This window comes from Macrotis lagotis, chromosome 8, assembly GCF_037893015.1.
Source record: "Macrotis lagotis isolate mMagLag1 chromosome 8, bilby.v1.9.chrom.fasta, whole genome shotgun sequence".
NCBI classification, from domain to species: domain Eukaryota; kingdom Metazoa; phylum Chordata; class Mammalia; order Peramelemorphia; family Peramelidae; genus Macrotis; species Macrotis lagotis.
The window spans coordinates 177207696-177226515 of NC_133665.1; the positions used below are offsets into that span (position 1 = coordinate 177207696).

Here is an 18820-nt window from a genome sequence, read left to right on the forward strand (position 1 = left end):
AGGAATTCAGAGAAAGGCCAAAGAGAAGGAGAATGTCAGCAGCTACTAGACAAGATGGGAGAAGTTGGAGAAAATCTTAGGGGCGGGGAGGTTCGAGAATGAAGGGAGATTTAAGCAGAAAGGCTGTGTGGCCCTGGGCCCTGAGAGTTTACTGCGGTGCCTTGACCTGGCTTAAGAGGTGAGGGAGCATGCCTGTGGCCCCAGAAGTTGTGCCAAGTGGGTAGTAGTTTGAGCCAGTTCCTACCAAGAGTCCTTGAAAATGGGCTTCCTGAAAGAGCCCCAGTGTCTCCTCGGAGAAGAGCCAGCCTCCCAAAGTCAGAGAACTTCATTCATTCTGGTCAGTGAAAGAGAGATGAGTATGTTAGTTATGGAGCCACCTAATAAAGTGCCAGAAGCAGGGAGAGATTGATAATGGATCCTTAACCTATTTCAGGTTTTAATGATTGAAAAATTGGGGTTGGTGGATTGATGAGCTTCAGATAGTGGAAAAAAAATAACGCTAATCATCAAAGCAGAAGTTATTTGGGGGTTTTGGCCATAGGTTTTTGTTTTTTAAATATTTTGTGGTCTGGCCAAAAGAAATGCCCTTCTTGACATCATGATTAGCCCAGATTAGATGGTGTTTAGGCAGATTGTTTGTTTTTCATACACTGTTGATACTCTTAAATCACAGTACATTTTGAAATAGGCTCTTTGGATGTTCTTTTGTTTTATCAAGGCTGTTGGTAATTTCAAAGTGTTTTATGTAAATTATGTTTTTGTTGGATAAGCATCAGAAATTGAGTGTTGAAAAGAAAAGCAAAATTGTTTTTTTTCTGTTTCAAATCCACTGCTAACTGGACGTGTGATATTTGTATAGTTATTGTCATGAAAGGTTAATTTTTACTAATTTAATGAGGTTTGTTTGGAAAATCCACATTCCAATGGGATGACTTCGAGCTAGCTGCCCCTTGGTTTGGTTCTAATCTCTGTTGTGTGTAATGCTTCAATACCTGTCTTTGCCTCCCTCTTCCTGAAGGGAACTTGGGTACCCCAACCACCACTGAGGCCTTCCCCAGGCCTCCTTTTCATGAGATTGCTGAATGTGAACTCAGATCCATCTCTTCTCCTTAATACCTGTGTGACCTTGTCCAAGACGTTTCACTCTGGCCCTGTTTCCTTATCTTAAAGCAAGGACTTTAAACTAAATTATTTCTAAGCTTCCTTTGGAAAAATTGCAAATGTTGAGCAATATAACTAGGCTGCCTTCTGGGAGTGTGGGGAAAGGATGTTTTAAATTTAAACTTGTTTCTTCTAAAATTACCACCTCTTTTTAAAATGTTTAGGCAGGGAGATTTAACTTGCGGTCATTTTTCATGGGAAAAATACAGATGACTGTTTTGGTCAGTGTTGATAAGAAGAGTTTGTGTGTGTGTGTGTGTATGAATTCACTTTTTGTGGAAAACGTGTATGTGGTGTGTGTGTGTGTGTGTGTGTGTGTGTGTGTGTGTGTGTGTGTGTGTATGTGAGAGTTCCCTTTTTGTGGAAAACAATTTGTATAAAATGCTATCCAAACATAGGAAAGTCACAACTCTTCATATTGCTACAGCTAGTTTTCAGATATGATTTATTTAAAGGTTCCCAGAACCATTGGCTACAGCATCTACCCCCTTCCCTTCTCTATCCTGTTTAATAAGCTGTTATTATTTCCTAACAGAATAAATTGTCTGTTATCCCTTGGTGAAGTGATTATTCTGTTGCTTTGTATCTTTTTTTAGCTTCCTGTGACATTCTGTCTGAAATTAAAGTGATGAAATTTCACATCATCTTAATGATGACATATCCCATAAGATGAGTTTTGACTCCAGCAAATTATTACAGGTACGCACAGTCTCCCAGAAGTATTTTATTTCTAAATCAATTCTAGGACTCGTAGTTAGTTTTGCTTGTATAATTGTTTTCTTAATTTCAAGAAAGTCATTTTTTATTAGGTGTGGAGTGTGTTTAAAGACTCAGAGAATGTTCACTAGTAATTTCATAATGTCCTTTTCCTATTGGATGAGCAGACTGGACTACCTGAGGGAAACTGCAGTTTTTTGATTGATCAAGGGTAAAAAAGCAGCTCTGCTTGGGCATGAATAGTTTACAGCCCTAGGATAACTTGTGCAGAAGGGACTAAGCTTGTCCTGTCCCATCATTTCAGTCTACTCAAAGTGTAGAGCAGCAAAGAGTGGCTCCTTTGTCCACCTTCCCCTCAGCCGCCAAAGTGATTTTTGTCCCAAAGCATTGGCCTGCTGGGTCACCCTCATGTGCAGTGAGTTCCACCGACTCCAGGATCCAATATCAGATCCTAATCAAAGCCCTTTATACCTTGGATGCTCCTATTTTTCCAGTCTTCTTCACTTGATGTCTGTATTTGCACCGTTTTGTCCTCATCCCTTTTCATTTCCCTGGCTTCCTTTAAGGATCAGCTCCTTTCCCTTTCAGATCATCTTCAGTCACTGTATACATTATCTGGGTGCCTATTGTTAACATTTTAGCTGTTTTCTCATTCTAATAAATGTGAGTTCCTTGAAGACAGAAGCTGTTGGCTTTCTTGGGCTCAGTGCTGCTGGGCCCAGCCGTTAAACTTCTGACATGTTCTGGTGGAGAAGGTGAAGAATCATCTCAGTATTGGAGTTGTTGGGGGTGTTTAGAACAGGAAGAGAGGAGAGATGGGGGGTGGTTACGATCATAGTCTGGAGGAAGGATTGGAGTTCTTTTGTTGCTTGACCTTAAAAGGTAGAATTAGAACTAATGGGAAGACAGTGCAGAGTGTCTGATTCTGTAAGCCAGAAGTTCCTCAAAGTTCTTCATCATCTGGCCTGCAAAATTGGAATGGGCTTCTCTAGGGGCAATGAACTCCCTTGCCACGGGTGAATGGATGGATGGGTGCCCCTTTGGAGATGGTGCAGAGAAGTTACTACTCTAAAGTGACTCGGGCAGTTTTAGCAAAGAAAGCTTCAAAACGATTCCCCACAAATGTTGTTGGGTTGGTTCAAGCCTTGGCTTATCAACTGGGCAAGAAAACACTAGCAGTGTCGTCCTTCATATGGAGAAAAAAGGGTGGCCCCCCCCCGGATAATCACACAGACCAGGGCTGGTCCAAGCCCCTCATTTTAGAGGAAATCAGGGCCTGGAGAGGGGAAACAACCTTATATTGTTAGTGGCAGAACCGTGGGATTTGCACTAACGTTCTCTGACTACAGGTGATTTAGACCCATGATCACTGTTGGCTAAAGAAATAATTCTTTATATTCCTTCTAGGATGACTTTTCTCAAAAAGGTTTTTATTGTTTTGTGCAATCGACTTTTAGAGACATCACAGACTCAGGTACGACAATGATACAAAGGGGAATACAGAGAATAAATAAACGAGTCTTCTATCCATAGTTATCGTTATGGACTTGACACTCAATGAAGGCCATTTAAGAAAGGGGAATTGAATTAGCCAGTTAGGTAAACCTTCACCCTAGAGCAAAGCCAAGGCTTCCTCAGTATTGGGTTGGCAGGGGGTGGGGGAGTTTGAAACAGAATTGTGTATTTCTGTAACAAACATAAGTCTGGTTAAAGGAGCCAAAACTGGACATGACACTGGATCGGTTTTATAGGAGTCACATGTTTTTGTTTTGTTCCAATTCCAGACGACTGAACTTAAAACAGTGGAGAACTTTTCCAGCTTCTTTCCAAGTACCACGGTATAGAAGCATTATCTTTACCTTGACTGCTCAGAGAAAGGCCAGCTTTACAAATTCACCCATTTTATCCAAAAATAATTCAAGTGATTAACCCTAAGACCTTCACATAAGCTAGCAGCAGCAGAATGAAACCATGGTCCTTGCCACGGACAGGAGTCCTTTATCCAGTTTACTTATTCACCCACCATGAACACAGAGACTACTGTGCAAGACAACTAATAATTTTGAAACTTTTTTTCATGAGAGGGAAAAAACAGAATAAGACAGGTTATTTTTAAATGCTACAGTGGTTATAAGACGGAAATAAATCAACAGATTCAGTTTTTCAGGATTTTCTATTTCGATAGAGTGCTATTTTATAAAGGCTACTAGCTTTCCAAGGAAATGTGTTACCTTAAGTGCTCCAATGACTGACAAAAGATATCCATTTCCTCAATTAAATATTGAAGATGGGTCTTTCCAAAGCAACAGTATCCAGTGGTGGCATTAGACATCTTAACAAGATAGTAAATTTATTAAATTTTTTTTTGCAATGGGCTTAAGTGGCTTGCCCAAGGCCACACAGCTCGGTCATTATTAAGTGTCTGAGGCCAGATTTGAACTCAGGTACTCCTGACTCCAGGGCCGGTGCCCTTATCCACTGCACCACCTAGCTGTCCCAAATTTATTAAATTTGAAAACGTTCAGCCATTTTACAGTTGTGTCCAAGGCTTCTTGACTTTATTTGGGGTTTTCTTGGCAAAAATACTGGGGCGATTTCCCATTTCCCTCTCCAGCTCCTCTCACAGATGAAGAAACTGAGGCAAGTGGGGTTAAGTGACTCGTCCAGGGTCACACAGCTAGGAAGCGTCTGAGGCCCCATTTGAATGTCTGACTCCAGGCTTGGGGTTCTTTCTATTCGCTGCCCTAGCTAAGTGTACTCACTGCCTCTGTTCAACTCCATGTCACAAATTTTGAGATAAGAACTGACTTGAATACATGTAGCAGTCAACTGGGCTGTTTCCACGAGTATCTTAGTTCCTTACAATGAGTCAGGTGTAAGATCAGCCTTAGGAAACTTTAGAAAAATCAATCTCCTAAAATTATGAAATGTTGGAAGTAATATTGCTCGCAAATTCTCCAGTCTTGCTATTAATTGCTCTTCTCTTCCTTTAGCCTCAACTACCTCTGGGCCCATTCTTCCTCAGGAATGCTGATTTTTATCCAGAGACTTTGAGGGACTGGATTTCCTCAGTCCCACTAACCCATAGGCTAACTCGGGGAGGAAGAACAAGTGAACTGTAGGAAATGGGAAGAAATCCAAACGGTATTTCCTGGGCAGGGGGTGCCACTACCGATGATACTGAAAATGTGATTTTTTTTTTTTTAGGTTTTTGCAAGGCAATGGGGTTAAGTGGCTTGCCCAAGGCCACACAGCTAGGTAATTATTAAGTGTCTGAGACCAGATTTGAACCCAGGTACTCCTGACTCCAGGGCCGGTGCTTTATTCACTCACTGTGCCACCTAGCCGCCCCAAATGTGATGTTTTCTTAAGCAGACCTTTTCTGATTTTAAACGTGGACTTGTGGTTTCACTTAACTACCTATTTATGCTTTGTGGCACATAGTTCTGTAGGAGACTAGATGGTCTGTCTTTTCCATAGTCCCACCATCTGTAGATGGGCCTGTCCAAAGAAGGGAAGAGGGACAACGTTCAGGAGCTGCGGAGCTCTTTAGTGTTGCTTGCTGAGGATCACTTCATTAGCACCTCTACCCGAGGATGGGCAATGCAATTCTAATCAGACTATTCTGTAATTTAATAGCCCTCAATTCAGCAGGCTCCCTTGTCAATTTTTTATTCTCTTTCTCTCCCTTCACCAAGGCTGATAGAAAACTGAACAAAGGGAGCAGTGGCTGGTGCTGGAGATCACATTCTCAGGAAACCATTCTCAGGTGAAATCAATATACTTAAGATGAGCACACATAAAATGTTTTGCTTTTCCAAAGCTACAGATATGAATTTTAATATTGTGAAGGGGAGGAAATAAAATTTTATTATAGCTTAAAACTATTGTGACACAATTTGGGTTACCATCTGTTTCAACCCAAGAGTATGAAAAATCAGGGCCTGAAAAATTGACCGATAGCCCTTCCAATGTGTTATCTTCTCCAAGGAAGCATTCCCTAGTATCTTTTAGATTGTTCCATTAGGTGGATCCATTGGATCCATTAGGATCATGTAACATTTTCCTAAAGGAGTCTCTTATAATGTAACCTGATTCCTAACCAAGCCAACTTTACCTTGACACAGCACATAAGAGCAGATGCAATCAACGACTAGAATTCCAGACCTAGAAGCAGGAAGGTTCAAACTGTGCCTTCTACTCTGTTGTGGACTCAAGAGCTGCAAGACTCCCGAGAGGGCATCTAGGATAATCTCATTTCTGAGAGGTCCAGTGCCCTGCCCCGGGTCACAGGTCAGACAGGTCTCATCTGGCTGTAGTAACAAAGCCTGCTGGACCATCCCCACACAAAGATGGATGTATTCCTTACTTGCTTAGATAGTTTTGTTTCTTTTAACGATCACATATATTCCAGGCTCTAGGAATTTGGTCACAACTACATTCCTATGTTCAAATCTCTTAACAATGCTAACCTTTGAACATGTTGCTACAAGGCCATCTTATCTGACAACTCATTTCCTACTCTGTTGTTGGAGATGGGTGGGACCTGCTAATATCTTAAGACAACTTTCAAATAACATGAAATACAAAAATGTTTTAAGTAATTCATTTCAATCTGTGTTCCCTCTCCATCTGTCATGATTTAGTATCAAGGTAAGGTGGTCTTTCTCAACATGTTAACCACATCATTATGAACTGAAGTTGAAAACTGGGGCCTCTGGGAAGAAGGCGGCATCCGGCTGGGTAATGTAGACCCAAAAAGTAACTCTCAGAACCACTCTACAGGGAGTCCCATCCTCTCCACTGATTGGAATCATAATAGCAATTGGAACAGCAAGTACGTGGGATTATAAAGCAGATTCTCCCAGAGGGAAGCCCTGCAGGACATTTCAGTGTCTGATTCTCAATGACTATGGATATGAAGTCCATATTATTGAGTATCCACAGGACCAGGCGCTATTCTGGGAAAAAAAAGCGAAGACTTGGATGGAGATAAAGTTTATAAATGGCTTTTTTGAGAATTGGTTTGAAAAGATTGACCAAATCATTGGATCACATCTATTTTCTAGATAGAGAATAGAGTAGGAAATGATCCCTTACTATGTAATCTTTACAATCACTGGAGAAGTTAAAATCAGAAAATAACCCAACTATGGTTACCTAGGTCCACACATGCTTTACAGATGACAAACCATAGGTATATTTAGTTGGGAAATCAAGACATCTAGAACTGGTAGATTCAATGGCCAAGCGCAAGCCAATGAAGTTTCCCTGGCTTAGCTGAGACCTGATTTCTGTTTCCTGAGAGCCCATTCATAAATCACAATACCAGAAAGGAGTTCTCACATTTTCAAAAAAATCACATGAAGAGTATTTCTATTAAATCATCAAAATTCCCTCAAAGTCATTAAGCTCATTGCTGATTTTCTTGTAGTGGGGCCTGGGAAAAGAATCCATGTGGATTCTTTTTGTGCCAAAATAATCTTTTACAGTTTAGTTAGCAATTATTTCTCATATTATAAAACCTGGTTTATCCTGGAAAGAACTGCAGGGAAAGCCCTCTACTCAAATTTAAAAACATTACAAAATCAAATTAAAGTGAGAATAAGGCATTATATATATTTAAAATGTAAACAAATTGTTAATGAATCCTTTAAAATAATTAAGCCAGAATTTCAACATATATATATATAGAATAAACTCTTGTATACAGGAAGTTGAATGATAGTTGACTTGGCTTTTTATGGCTACAAACTGGGTGGTAGTTAAGATATCTTGTGTTCTCTTCCTGCGTGTTTCTTGCCTGTAGCACAATGAATTAATGGGGTTTTGTAATAGGAAAACTCTGAAGAAAATGATATACAACCATCAGGAGAACAGGTTGAAGACAGAATCTTCTCCTGAAGAGCCAAAGAGTACAAACTGAAGAGCTTTACCTGAATCTGCCTAGGTTGGAGCTGTTGGAGCCACAGGTAGGTTTACTGGGCTATTTAGGAAGAGTAACCCAGGTACCCTGGAGATTTTGGGTCACCTGTCTACACATGATTTTAATTCCCCATGCTTGTAGAAGTGCACTGAATTTCTATTTACAGTGGCCTTTGCAAGGACTGCAGGAAACAGCCATCTTAAGCCACCTCCTGCATTCATTTTTATTTAGAAGGCAAAAAAAATACAGAATCCTAAACCACTCTTTTTACCCACAAGTTGGAATCTAGTCCAACCCTGTCATTTTATAGAAAAAGGAAAACTGAGATGCTACCTTGATTTGCCTAAGGGAATCCAGGTGGAATTTGAACTCATGTCCCTTGACTCTAGATTTAACCTTCTAATACGTCATATTGGCTCTTGGTTTGACTGTGGTAATTTTGAACCAAGTTACAATGTCAAGGGCCTGAGAAGTTCCTAGGAAACAAGTTGGGGGTAGGGGGCTTTCATATGATCCCTTGGGATAACTCAAAATTGCCAGATGATGGAACAAAGCACGAATAAAGGAGCAAAGTGCTTGTTAGGTTCCAGGTTTGACATCAGAAATACAACCAAGAAGTCAAACCGTGACTTCCAGTCAGAGAGAAAGCATCAGTACCTTTGAAAAGCTAACTATGAAACCTAATCGAGAAGCTGCTACAAAGCCTCAGAGAACCTCAATGGGCAAAAGGCATGGCCTATGCCTTATAATAAATACAATCAACAGCAAACACAGGTCAACCAGCTTTAAACTTAAATCTGTCTCAAACAGAAAAGCAAAGCATTTAGCTTCACGGTTAAGTTTTTTTTTTTTTGCAAGAGTGAAGTCTCTAGGATTTTCCTATAACTCATTGGGTTGTTTAGTTTATTAACTAGTCCTGGTAATACTTCCCGAGAGTTCTTTGTAGTGTTATTCCCAACACAAGTTTAAGAAAAACCTAAGCACTACATTTCTTACACCAAATGTTAAGATTTCAGAGTTCTTTCTGATCTACCTTAACACTGGGTCTGTAGCATCAAATTAGAAATAGAAGTAAAATCAAACATTCCAGTGGCACAGAATTTCTGATTGAGAATGAAGCTGTCACATGCCAATGACTATGAAATCAAGTCTACCAACTTACAGGTTTAAGAGGGAATGACTTTTTATTGGTGCTAATTTGTGTGGAATCTAAAATTTTAAAAAGTAACTAAGAACGGCTGCAGAACTACACTCCCTGGTGACTAGTTATCAAAAACCAAAAGTGCTACTAGATTCTGTCTTAGCTGTGAAATTGGACTGAAAGAAGGGATGGACACAGTATACTTAGGGTCTTCTTAAAGCTCTTCTTTTCTAAAGTGGTTCATCCAGTGGGAGAAAGGGTAAGACCTCATAGAATTCCTTCCTTTCCAAGGACTCACCTCTGGCCACTCTCACTTTGCACCTGGTTACTACTTATTTCAGTTAATTATAAAAACATGATTCATGTTCAAAAGGTACACTATTCTAGAAAACTCCAAAGACAAAATAATTTCTTAATCACTGTTTAAAAATCACTTGTTTAAAAAAAGGTGTATATGTGTGTGTGTATACATATATATATGTATACACACACACACACACATATATAACCATTTGGTTTTTGCCAGTTTTAAATATATTTGCTTTCTCTCCTTTCTGTTGAGAAAAGAGAGGAAAGGGGAGTCATGCAGATGTTGTCAGCAGTCACATAAAATAAAGAACACGATTAGAACAGATCCAGAGCGTGAACATTTTCCTATAATCAATCTGTTCCCTCTTGTCAAGGTCACAATGGAGGTCTTGATTCAAGTTAGATCCTTAGGAAGGGGGTTCCTTGTTTGGACTCAACATCCACCTGCCATGCTGAGGTCCAGTCTATTTCCACTTTAAGTCACAAATGAGGGCTATGTGATCTGAGGGGTGTGAAACGCTGGGTAAGGCCTGGTGGGTGGTCACTTCCTCGTGACTTGGCATCGGGATCACCTGTTCGACCTCTAAAGCAGTCAAGTCAATGAAAATATAATCTAGACAGCCATGGAACCCTCCCACGTAATTAGTGTAGGCAGGTTCCCCACAGGCGCTTTTCAGTCGGAAAGGGTGGGTGAGAGACATATTGCAGCGTTCCTCTTCACCGTTGGAGGCCCAGTCTTCGTGGTCCTCGGAGATGCTGCCCGTGCTGACAAAAGTATACATTCCTGTGGATGGTGTGCTATTGAAATCCCCACAAAATAAGACAGGGATGCCGGGGTACAGATCCTGAGTCACGTGCTTAAGGTGAGTCAGGGCTATTGCCATTTGAATGAGACGGATGTGCCCACCTGAAAAAGAGGATATGAGTGACCAAGGGCCCTGGAGATGCTTATTAAGTAATGCCCCAATGGGTAAGGGAGGCAATCTGTCATTTCTGCCTGCTGCCGCCCCCCCCACCCAGCACCCCCTTCCGAATGCTCACCTCTTGGATGCCAGTAGAGGTGAGTGTTTGCAACACAAATCTTTTTAGAAGAGTCCTTTGTAGACTCAAGAACCGAAACCTAGAACATAAGCAAAACAAAACAGCCTCATAAAAGATGTCACAACTGCTGTTAGCTTCTCGCCGGCCTCAGAGGAGGCAACAAGGAATGCAGGTTTTACTTCCTTTCTCAAACTCTCAGTTGGCAATGATGTCATTCAGGCTCAGAGTCCGGCAGCCCTGGGTTCAAGTCTATCCTCTAAGACAGCCCTAGCCGCAGCGGCCTTTGCTTCAAGGGCCGGGACAGAGGCGCAGACTGCTGACCTGCACCCAAATGCCAAACAGCCGCACTCAGACACCCCGTGAGAGGCCGAGGGAGCAGAGTGAGGTGTAGTTCTGAAGCCCTCGGGAAAACGAGATGGCTCAGTGGCAGGGCAGAGGAGGCAAGCCCAGAGGAGGAAGCTGGGGCCCTGAGAGGGCACGGGGCCCCCTGCTCACATCAGGAGACACCCAGGCGGTGGGGGGCTAGGTGGCGCAGTGGGTAGGGCGCCGGCCCTGGAGTCAGGAGGACCTGGGTTCCAATCCAGCCTCAAACACTTAATAATGACCTAGCTGTGCGGCCTCGGGCAAGCCACTGAACCCCACTGTCTTGCATCTCGCCCCCCAAAACAGCCGCCCGGGCCGGCTGCGGCCTTGCGCTCTTTAGGGGGAAGGCCTGGCACCCCGGGGGCTCTGCAGGGGCGGGGGGGGGCCTCACCTGCAGCGCCGAGGACCTCTGCAGCACGCGGTCGCGCGCCTGCGGGCAGCGCTGCAGCTGCTGCAAGAGGCCGGCGTGCAGCGGGTCGGCCGCCAGGGCCTGGCCGTAGGCCACGTCGTGCCGCGCCAGCAGGCGGAACTTGTCCCGGCGGAAGAAGGTGGCCAGGCCCTCGTGCTGCTGCTGCTTGAGGCGGAACAGGCCGTGCAGGCCGAAGGCGTCGAGCGCGGGCGCCAGGCTGTCGTGGAACACGGCGCGGTCCACCTCCTGCAAGCACAGCACGTCGGCGCGGTAGCCGCTCAGCTCCTTGTGCAGCAAGCTCAGGCGGTAGTCCAGGCCCAGCGCGTAGGGCGCGCAGTACGGGTACAGCACGGCGCGCGAGTGCTCCGTGTGCGCGTACACGTCGGCCAGCACGTTGTACGTCACGGCGCGCACGAGCCCGTCGGCGCTCACGCGCCGCGTGTACAGGTGGCGCTGGTCGAACGTGCAGGCGCCGGGGCCGGCCTCCACGGGGCCCGCGCTCTCCAGCTCGCGGGCCTGGCCCAGGCGGCGCCCGTCGCCCGGCGTGCAGCGCAGCTTGAGGCGCAGCCCGACGTCGGCGTTGGCGGGCGTGAAGACGAGGCCGCGCGCGCCGGGCACCTCCATCCAGGCGGGGCCCGCGCCGGCGTCGGCCTCGGGCGCGTCCTCGGGCGCAGGCGCAGGGGGCGCCCCGGCCCCGGCCGTCCCCGCTCCCGCTCCCGCGCCCGCCCCGGCCCCGGCCGTCCCCGCTCCCGCGTCCGCTCCCGCGCCCGCCCCGGCCGCCCCGGGCCGCGCCTCGCGGAACCAGCGGAACAGCGAGTGCTCGGGCTGGCCGAACTCGAGGCCGAGCTTGGGGCACACGGGGAAGCCGGCCATGGCGTAGCGCGGCAGCCGCAGCTCGGTGACGGCGGGCGGGTTGCGCTCCACGCGGTAGCGGACGTCCCCGATGTGCAGCACGGCGCCGTCCTGCCACGCGTCCGCGTTGGGCACGTCGTCGCCCACGGGCTCCTCGCGGTAGTAGAGCCTGACCGGGGGCGCGGCGGCGGCGGGCTCGGGCGGCCCGGCCGGCTCGGCGGCCCCGCGGCCCCGGCGCGCCGCCGTCTTGGCGCGGCCCTTGAGCGCGTTGGTGGCGATGCGGCCGAGCGCGCGGCCCAGGGGCTCGCCCTGGTCGCGCTGCATGTGGCGGCGGCTGCCGTCGGCCAGCGCGAAGGCCAGGCTGAGCTTGGGCTCGGAGGGCACGCAGCGCACCACGGCGCGCTCCATGGCGGCGGCGCCGGCCCCGGCCCCGGCCCCGGCCCCGGCCCCGCCGAGCAGCGCGCCGCCGGCCCGCAGCCCCCACAGGCACCCGCGCGCGCCGCCGCGGCCCATGCAGCCGCCTCCGGGCCCGCAGCCGCCTCCGGGCCCGCAGCCGCGCCCGCACTTCCGGCGGCCCGGGCGGGGGGGGGGGGTCGGGGGCGCCGCGCCGGCTGAGTGTCGGAAGTGCGGAGCGGGCGGGCGGGCGCGGGGAGCCGGCGCGGTGACGCGCGGGGCGGGGCCTCCGTGCTGCGTCGGGGCGGGGCCGGCGCGGTGACGCGCGGGGCGGGGCCTCCGTGCTGCGTCGGGGGCGGGGCCGGCGCGGTGACGCGCGGGGCGGGGCCTCCGTGCTGCGTCGGGGCGGGGCCGGCGCGGTGACGCGCGGGGCGGGGCCTCCGTGCTGCGTCGGGGGCGGGGCCGGCGCGGTGACGCGAGGGGCGGGGCCTCCGTGCTGCGTCGGGGCGGGGCCTCCGTGCTGCGTCGGGGCGGGGCCGGCGCGGTGACGCGCGGGGCGGGGCCTCCGTGCTGCGGCGGGGCCGGCGCGGGGCGGGGCCTCCGTGCTGCGGCGGGGCCGGCGCGGGGCGGGGCGCCTCCCTGCCCGACCCCCCCCCCCCCCCCCCCCCGTGCCGCCCGCTCCGCGGCTCAGCCCCTCCTGGGCCCGAGTTGCCCTCTTGGGCGCCCCCAGGAAGGGCCCGGGCTCGCTGTCGGCGGGGCTGGGAGGAGGAGGCGGCTTTCCTCCCGGGGAAGGTGCGGCTGCCAGTCCGGAGGAGACTCCCGGGGCCTGGTCCCGGGGGGGGGGGCCTTGGGGTACAGTGAGCCCCAGAGCCCCCCCCGGCGCCTCAGTGCCGCGGGCTGGGATGGAACCTCGCAGACCCACTTGTGCCCGCGTCTTGGGCTCCTCCGTGCAAGTTGAGCCCCGTGTGTAATAAAGACAAAGCTCGTCCCCCCGTTGTTTCCGCCCTGCGCCGCCTCACCCGGCCCCCCTTTCCTCGTTCTCAGCCGGGGCCTCCCGGACCCCCGGCCCGCGCCCCTCCAAGGGCAGCCAGGACAGGGCGGGCCCAGGCGCTGGGGCTGCCGGGCGGAGCCGGGGCCGAGGGGCTCAGAAGGCGTAGGAAGAGCCGAGCGCGCGGCGCCGGACGTGCTCCCGGAGCTCACACGGACACAGCTGGGCAGCCGGAGGCCCGGACACCTGCCCTGGGCGGCCTCCCGGAGTCCCCGTCTGGCCCGGGGGTCCAGCTCGCCCCAGGTCCTCTGCTACCACATGCGCCGCGGGGGGCAATGGCCCAGAGCGGTGTCGGGGCCAAAGCCGGGTCAGAGGAGTCCCGGGCCTGCAGCCCTCGGGGCTGGGGCTGGGCCTGTCCACAAGCACATCCAAAGACCAGTTTTCCTTTCGTGTGCATTTTTGTTTTGAATGGGGAGAGGGGAAGGACTAGCAAGTTTTGGGGGGAGGGCTTTCCCAAAAAGCCTTCTTGGCCTCTTCTGTCCCCTTGTGCAAAACTGAAATGGTTCCAACCCAGTCAGCCCTTGAAGGGTGGCGGGGCTCTCCTTCCTCCGAGCCCCCTTTTATAGCTGGATCCGCTTCCATTCTGCATTTACAGCCTGTCCTGAGCTTAGCACCCCGAAACCCACTCCGTTCGCCGTGCTCCGTGGGCCGCTGGTGATGCGGCTGCGGGGCCGGTAAGCGGGGGTTTGGGGGTCTGGGGCCACCCGGGCGCAGACTCGGGGGTGCGGGGAGCCGCTGCAAGAAGAGAAGAGGCGGGCCCGGGCCCGGGGTGCCGAGGCCGTGGGCCGGCGCGGGGAGGCCGGGGAGGACGCGGCCATGCAGCGTAACGCGGGGGATGGGGTCTCAGCCGAGACCGCCCCGAGGCGGCTCCACTGGGAGCCGCAGCCCCCCGGGCCCCGGGTCACCCGCCTGCCCGGGCGGGGGCTTTCGGAGCCACCAGTTGCCCGGAACTCTTAGATCAGAGGTTTTTTAGATTTCATTTCTGCGAGGCAGTGGGGCTAGGGGCCTGAGCCAAGGACACACAGCTAGGCGGGTCTGAGGCCGCACTCGAACCCAGGGCCGGAGCTCCGCGCTGCACCCCCCCCCCCCCCCCCCCGAGTTCTTTTCCTAAAGAAAAAAGGAACTTGGGGTCGGTCCCATTCGGTGATGCGCAGAGGCCCGGGGAGCCCCGCCCCCACGCTGAGCCCCGCCCCCCGCCGAGCCCCGCCCCCATCCGTCGCCACGGCGACCAGTGTTTGCCCCGCCCCCCGGCGCGCCGTCCTCCGAGGAGCCCGGGCCGCGCCGCCCAGGTAGCCCCGCGCCGTGGCGTCCCGCTCCGGGAGGGAGGGCCCGGGGCGCCGGCGGGGGCGGGCCGGGGCGGGCCGGGGCGGGCGGCGGCGTCTGCGCGTCGTCACGGCCAAGCGCGGCCGGGCCTGGCCGCCCCCGAGGAGCGGCCTCCCGCCGAGCCGGCCCGGGACGCCACTGCGGCTGCGCGGCAGGCTGCGGGGGGGGGGGGGGGGCGGGAAGAGACGCGCGCAGGCGTGTCCGCGGCGGCTCCCCCGGGGGGGCCTCGGGCGGGGCGGGGCCCCGAGCGGCGCCGCGGAGCGTCACGGGAGGGCCCGGCGGCGCCCGCTGTGGGGGCGGGGCGGGACCCGAGGAACCCCGAAAACGCCTGAAGCCGAGGCGGGTCGGCGGCGGCCCGGGGCACGGCCCGCTCCGGGAGCCGCCCGCGCTTCCGAAGGCACCCGGAAATGTGCTCGGCGTCACCCCCATCCCACGCCTTTTTAAAACCAAACTGATTGTTAAAGACCCTTTGAAGTGGATGCCCGTTGAGGGCCCGCACCAGGCGGATTGACTTGCCCAGGGGGAGCCCTCTCCGGGCATCCCGGCGCGTGCCTGGTCCCCGCGCGGTCGCGGTGCCCTGGCACAGCCCTCAGCCCCAGCCCCTTGTCGTGGCATCGCCTCTGACGTCTTGGGCCTCCTGCAGAATAACGGACGAAAAGCAGCATCCTGGACACTTGGGATCCGCTCGGCAAAGACACTTGTGTGTCTCGACTCGCAGTCTTTCTTTTGTTTTTATTTTTAAAGATTTTATTTATTTTGAGTTTTATAATTTTCCCTCTCATCTTACTCCCCCCCCCGAAGGCAGTTTGCCAGTCTTTACGTTGTTTCCGTGGTATATACATTGATCCAAATTGAATGTGTTGGGAGAGAAACCACCCTTAAGGAAGAAACAAAGTCTAAGAGATAGCAAGAGCAGACAATAAGATAATAGTCCTTGACCTTTTCTTTTTTTAAGAAAGATTTTATTTATTTTGAGTTTTACAAGTTTTCCCCCAGTCTTTCTTCCCTCCCCCCCAACACCCACAGCAGGCATTCTGTCAGTCTTTACATTATTTCTCTGTTATACATTGATCTCAGTTGAATGTGATGACAGAGAAATCATAGCCTTAAGGAAGAAAAATAAAGTAAAATTAGAGTAAAATAATATAATTTTTTTCTAATTTGATGGTAATAGCCCTTGGTCTTTGTTCAAACTCCACGGCTCTTTCTCTGGATACAGATACTATTCTCCTTTGCAGACAGCCCAAAATTGTTCCCAATTGCTGCCCTGATGGAATGAGCGAGTCCTTCAAGATTGATCATCACCCCCACGTTGCTGTTAGGGTGGACAGTGTTCTTCTGCTCATCTCACTCAGCATCCGTTCATGCAAATCCCTCCAGGTTTCCCTGAAATCCCGTCCCTCCTGGTTTCTAATAGAACAACAGTGTTCCATGACAAAAAACATATAGTACAGTTTATTAAGCCATTCCCCAATTGAAGGACATTTACTTGATTTCCAATTCTTTGCCACCACAAACAGGGCTGCTATGGATATTTTTGTACAAGTGATGTTTTTACCCTTTTTTGTGATCTCTTCAGGGTATAGACCCAAGGAGTGGTATTGCTGGATCAAAGGGTATGCACGTTTTTGTTGCCCTTTGGGTGTAATTCCAAACTGCTCTCCAGAAGGGTTGGATGAGTTCACAGCTCCACCAACAATGTATTACTCTTCCAGATTTCCCCCATCCCTTCCAACATTGATCATTGTCCTTTTTGGTCATATTGGCTAGTCTGTCCTCACATTCTGAGGATCCTGGTGGAGCCCTGACTCAACCCAACAATTGGAGTAAACACTGAGGCCAATTAGAATGGTCTTTGTTAGTATCTATGTTGAAACCCCTGTGACCATAAAGGAAAATTCTCCTCTCCTAATCTAAGTAAATGGTATGAAATGTTTTCTTCACAGAGTAAGAAGCTTTGAAATCTATCCTCAAGGAGTCCACGATGTCCACCCCAGAGGAAGAAGATGAAGAAGCGATGATTGCTGCCGAAAAGGAAGCCCTTAACTTGAAGCTGCCTCCAATTGTGTATCCTTCAGAAGAGGCAAGCTCTAGCACCTCAAGCCAAAGTAAGATCTTGAAATTCAGAAGAATCCAGGACCAGGCAAAGAGACTGAATCAGCTGGTGTGAGTACCACATTCCTTGTGGAAGTGGACTTGAGTTCTCTTGTAGTCATTTTTTTTTATCAATTGACACAGAGGAAGCACTTAAGAAATGATTACAAAAAACACTCAAGAAGAACCATTAATATAAATAACTTTTTTTTAAGGTTTTTTTGCAAGGCAAACAGGGTTAAGTGGCTTGCCCAAGGCCACACAGCTAGGTAATCATTAAGTGTTGGAGCCCGGATTTGAACCCAGATACTCCTGACTCCAGGGCTGGTGCTTTATCCCCTACACCACCTAGCTGCCCCTTGCCACTCACTTTTTAATTAATATCAGTGCATAAAGTATCATATGTTCTCATTCTTCAAAATAAAAATTCTAGTGATAACAGCCAAACACTTCTATGTCTGAGCAGTCATTAACCTCATTTGATCTTCACCACAACCATGGGAGGTAGGTGACATTATTAGCTCCATTTAACAGATGGGGAAACAGAGGCAGACATCAATTAAGTGTCTTTCCCAGGGTCATACAGATTGTGAGTGTTTGAAGTGTTTGTACTCAGATCTCTCCTGGCTCCGAGGCCTAAACTCCATCTACTGCACCACTAGCTGCCTCCTTAACTGTGGGGAAGGTTTTGTTATTTTCTTTGCAGCATTAGCCCGGGCATAGTTCCTGGAATGTAACAAGTGTCTAATAATAACTATTGAGTTGTTTACTGATTGAAAATGGGGCTTCTTTAAAGGGATAATCTTTATATGGGAAGGGAACTCAGCAAGGCTGGAGTCAGTACCCTGCTTTGCCCCATTACTCTCTATCACCTTAGGTAAGTCACTTCCCTTCCCTCACCTATTTCCTCTCCTGTAAAATAAGAATATTCTTATTTGTACAAATTCCTCACCAGGGAGGTGGAGAGAAAAGCTTTTGGAAACTTCAAATGGTGCTAGTCACAGTTTTAGAATTTATTTTTAATTTTTTTTAAATTTATTTAAGGCAATGGGGTTAAGTGACTTGCTCAAGGTCACCCCGTTAGGCAATTATTAAGTGTCTGAGGCTGGCTTTGAACTCAGATCCTCCTGACTCCAGGGCCAGTGTTCTATCCACTCCCACCACCTAGCAGCCCCATTTTTAGAACTTTTTGAAGCTTTGCAAAGATATTAGATATTCTCTCATTTACAAATGAGGAAACTGAGGTATAGAGCAATTAAATGACATTCACACATCTAGTATCACCTCCCTAGAAATACCTGAGGTCACATTTGAACTCAGGTTTTCTTTACTTTACCTTTGCTTATTTTATACCCTATACCTACCTGACTCTGTTGATCATGTTTTAGCCACTAACATTCTACAGAGATTCTTTTCAGTACAATTAGAAAAATAATTGAACAGCAAACGTTCCTGTGGATTAGAAAAGTACAATCAATATACTTTATAGTGACAACTGACATGGCTAACAAATAAATGAAATAAAAATCTATACAGATATCTTGAAACTTTGTAACATGTGTTTTGTTTTTAATGATATAAGCTTTATAGTTAAAATCAATTCAATTAGATTTATTGTACAACTATTTAACTTTCAGTTAATCAGTTTTAATGAAAAATTGAAACAACTTGTTGGTTCCTTCCTCTTAAGTCTCCATTTTTTTGTTCCTTTTTCTTTTTATCAGGTCAGAATTAGTGAATATTCTGTTATTTTATTTTAAATTTTGCATGCATGTTTGCAAAAAAGTTATCCCATATTTATTTATATTCCTCTGAATTATTGATATCAATCACAGTATTATAGTATCTCCTCAGTTCCAATTGACAATATGTTTCCTGTTGGTATTAGCATTGCCTCAGGGCTCTTTTTTCCTGGCACTTGTGATTAATATCTCTAATAGATAGAATCCCCTCTCCTTTGTGTTAATATTTACAGACAGCAACATTGAAATTATTAGTTTAAAGGTTATGATCATTTTTGTAGGTCTTTCTGTTTATTTGAGT

The 18820-nt window shown here is 49.2% G+C and overlaps 2 protein-coding genes across 12 annotated transcripts in view; one reads left to right on the forward strand and one right to left on the reverse strand.

Moving 5' to 3' along the window:
- Nucleotides 1-9027: 9027 nt before the first annotated feature.
- Nucleotides 9028-12432, reverse strand: PDE12 (phosphodiesterase 12). Its single transcript, XM_074198894.1, has 3 exons — nt 11050-12432; nt 10296-10374; nt 9028-10161 (listed from the first exon to the last, which is right to left on the reverse strand). The coding sequence occupies exons 1-3, from the start codon at nt 12430-12432 to the stop codon at nt 9719-9721; spliced, it is 1905 nt and encodes a 634-aa protein (XP_074054995.1). The 3' UTR covers nt 9028-9718.
- A 2043-nt stretch (nt 12433-14475) lies between these two features.
- Nucleotides 14476-18820, forward strand: part of DNAH12 (dynein axonemal heavy chain 12) — a 174806-nt gene continuing 170461 nt past the window's right edge. For 6 of the 11 annotated variants that reach the window (XR_012471044.1, XM_074198901.1, XM_074198902.1 and 3 more), the window contains exon 1: nt 15751-16849. Coding sequence is in view for 9 of the 11 variants with exons in the window: in XM_074198901.1 (XP_074055002.1) it covers nt 16668-16849 (182 nt within the window). In the remaining 2 variants the exon portion in view is untranslated. The other 5 variants (XM_074198897.1, XM_074198898.1, XM_074198899.1 and 2 more) reach the window with 5 other exon arrangements.

What these genes read in the sequence shown, in the direction of transcription:
- PDE12 (XM_074198894.1), bottom strand. Translation starts at nt 12,432, where the DNA reads ATGGGCCGCGGCGGCGCGCGCGGGTGCCTGTGGGGGCTGCGGGCCGGC. An exon ending in AGAGGTCCTCGGCGCTGCAG is followed by an intron (nt 10,375 to 11,049) that starts GTGAGGCCCCCC and finishes CTTATGTTCTAG; the next exon opens with GTTTCGGTTCTTGAGTCTAC. An exon ending in CCTCTACTGGCATCCAAGAG is followed by an intron (nt 10,162 to 10,295) that starts GTGAGCATTCGG and finishes CCTCTTTTTCAG; the next exon opens with GTGGGCACATCCGTCTCATT.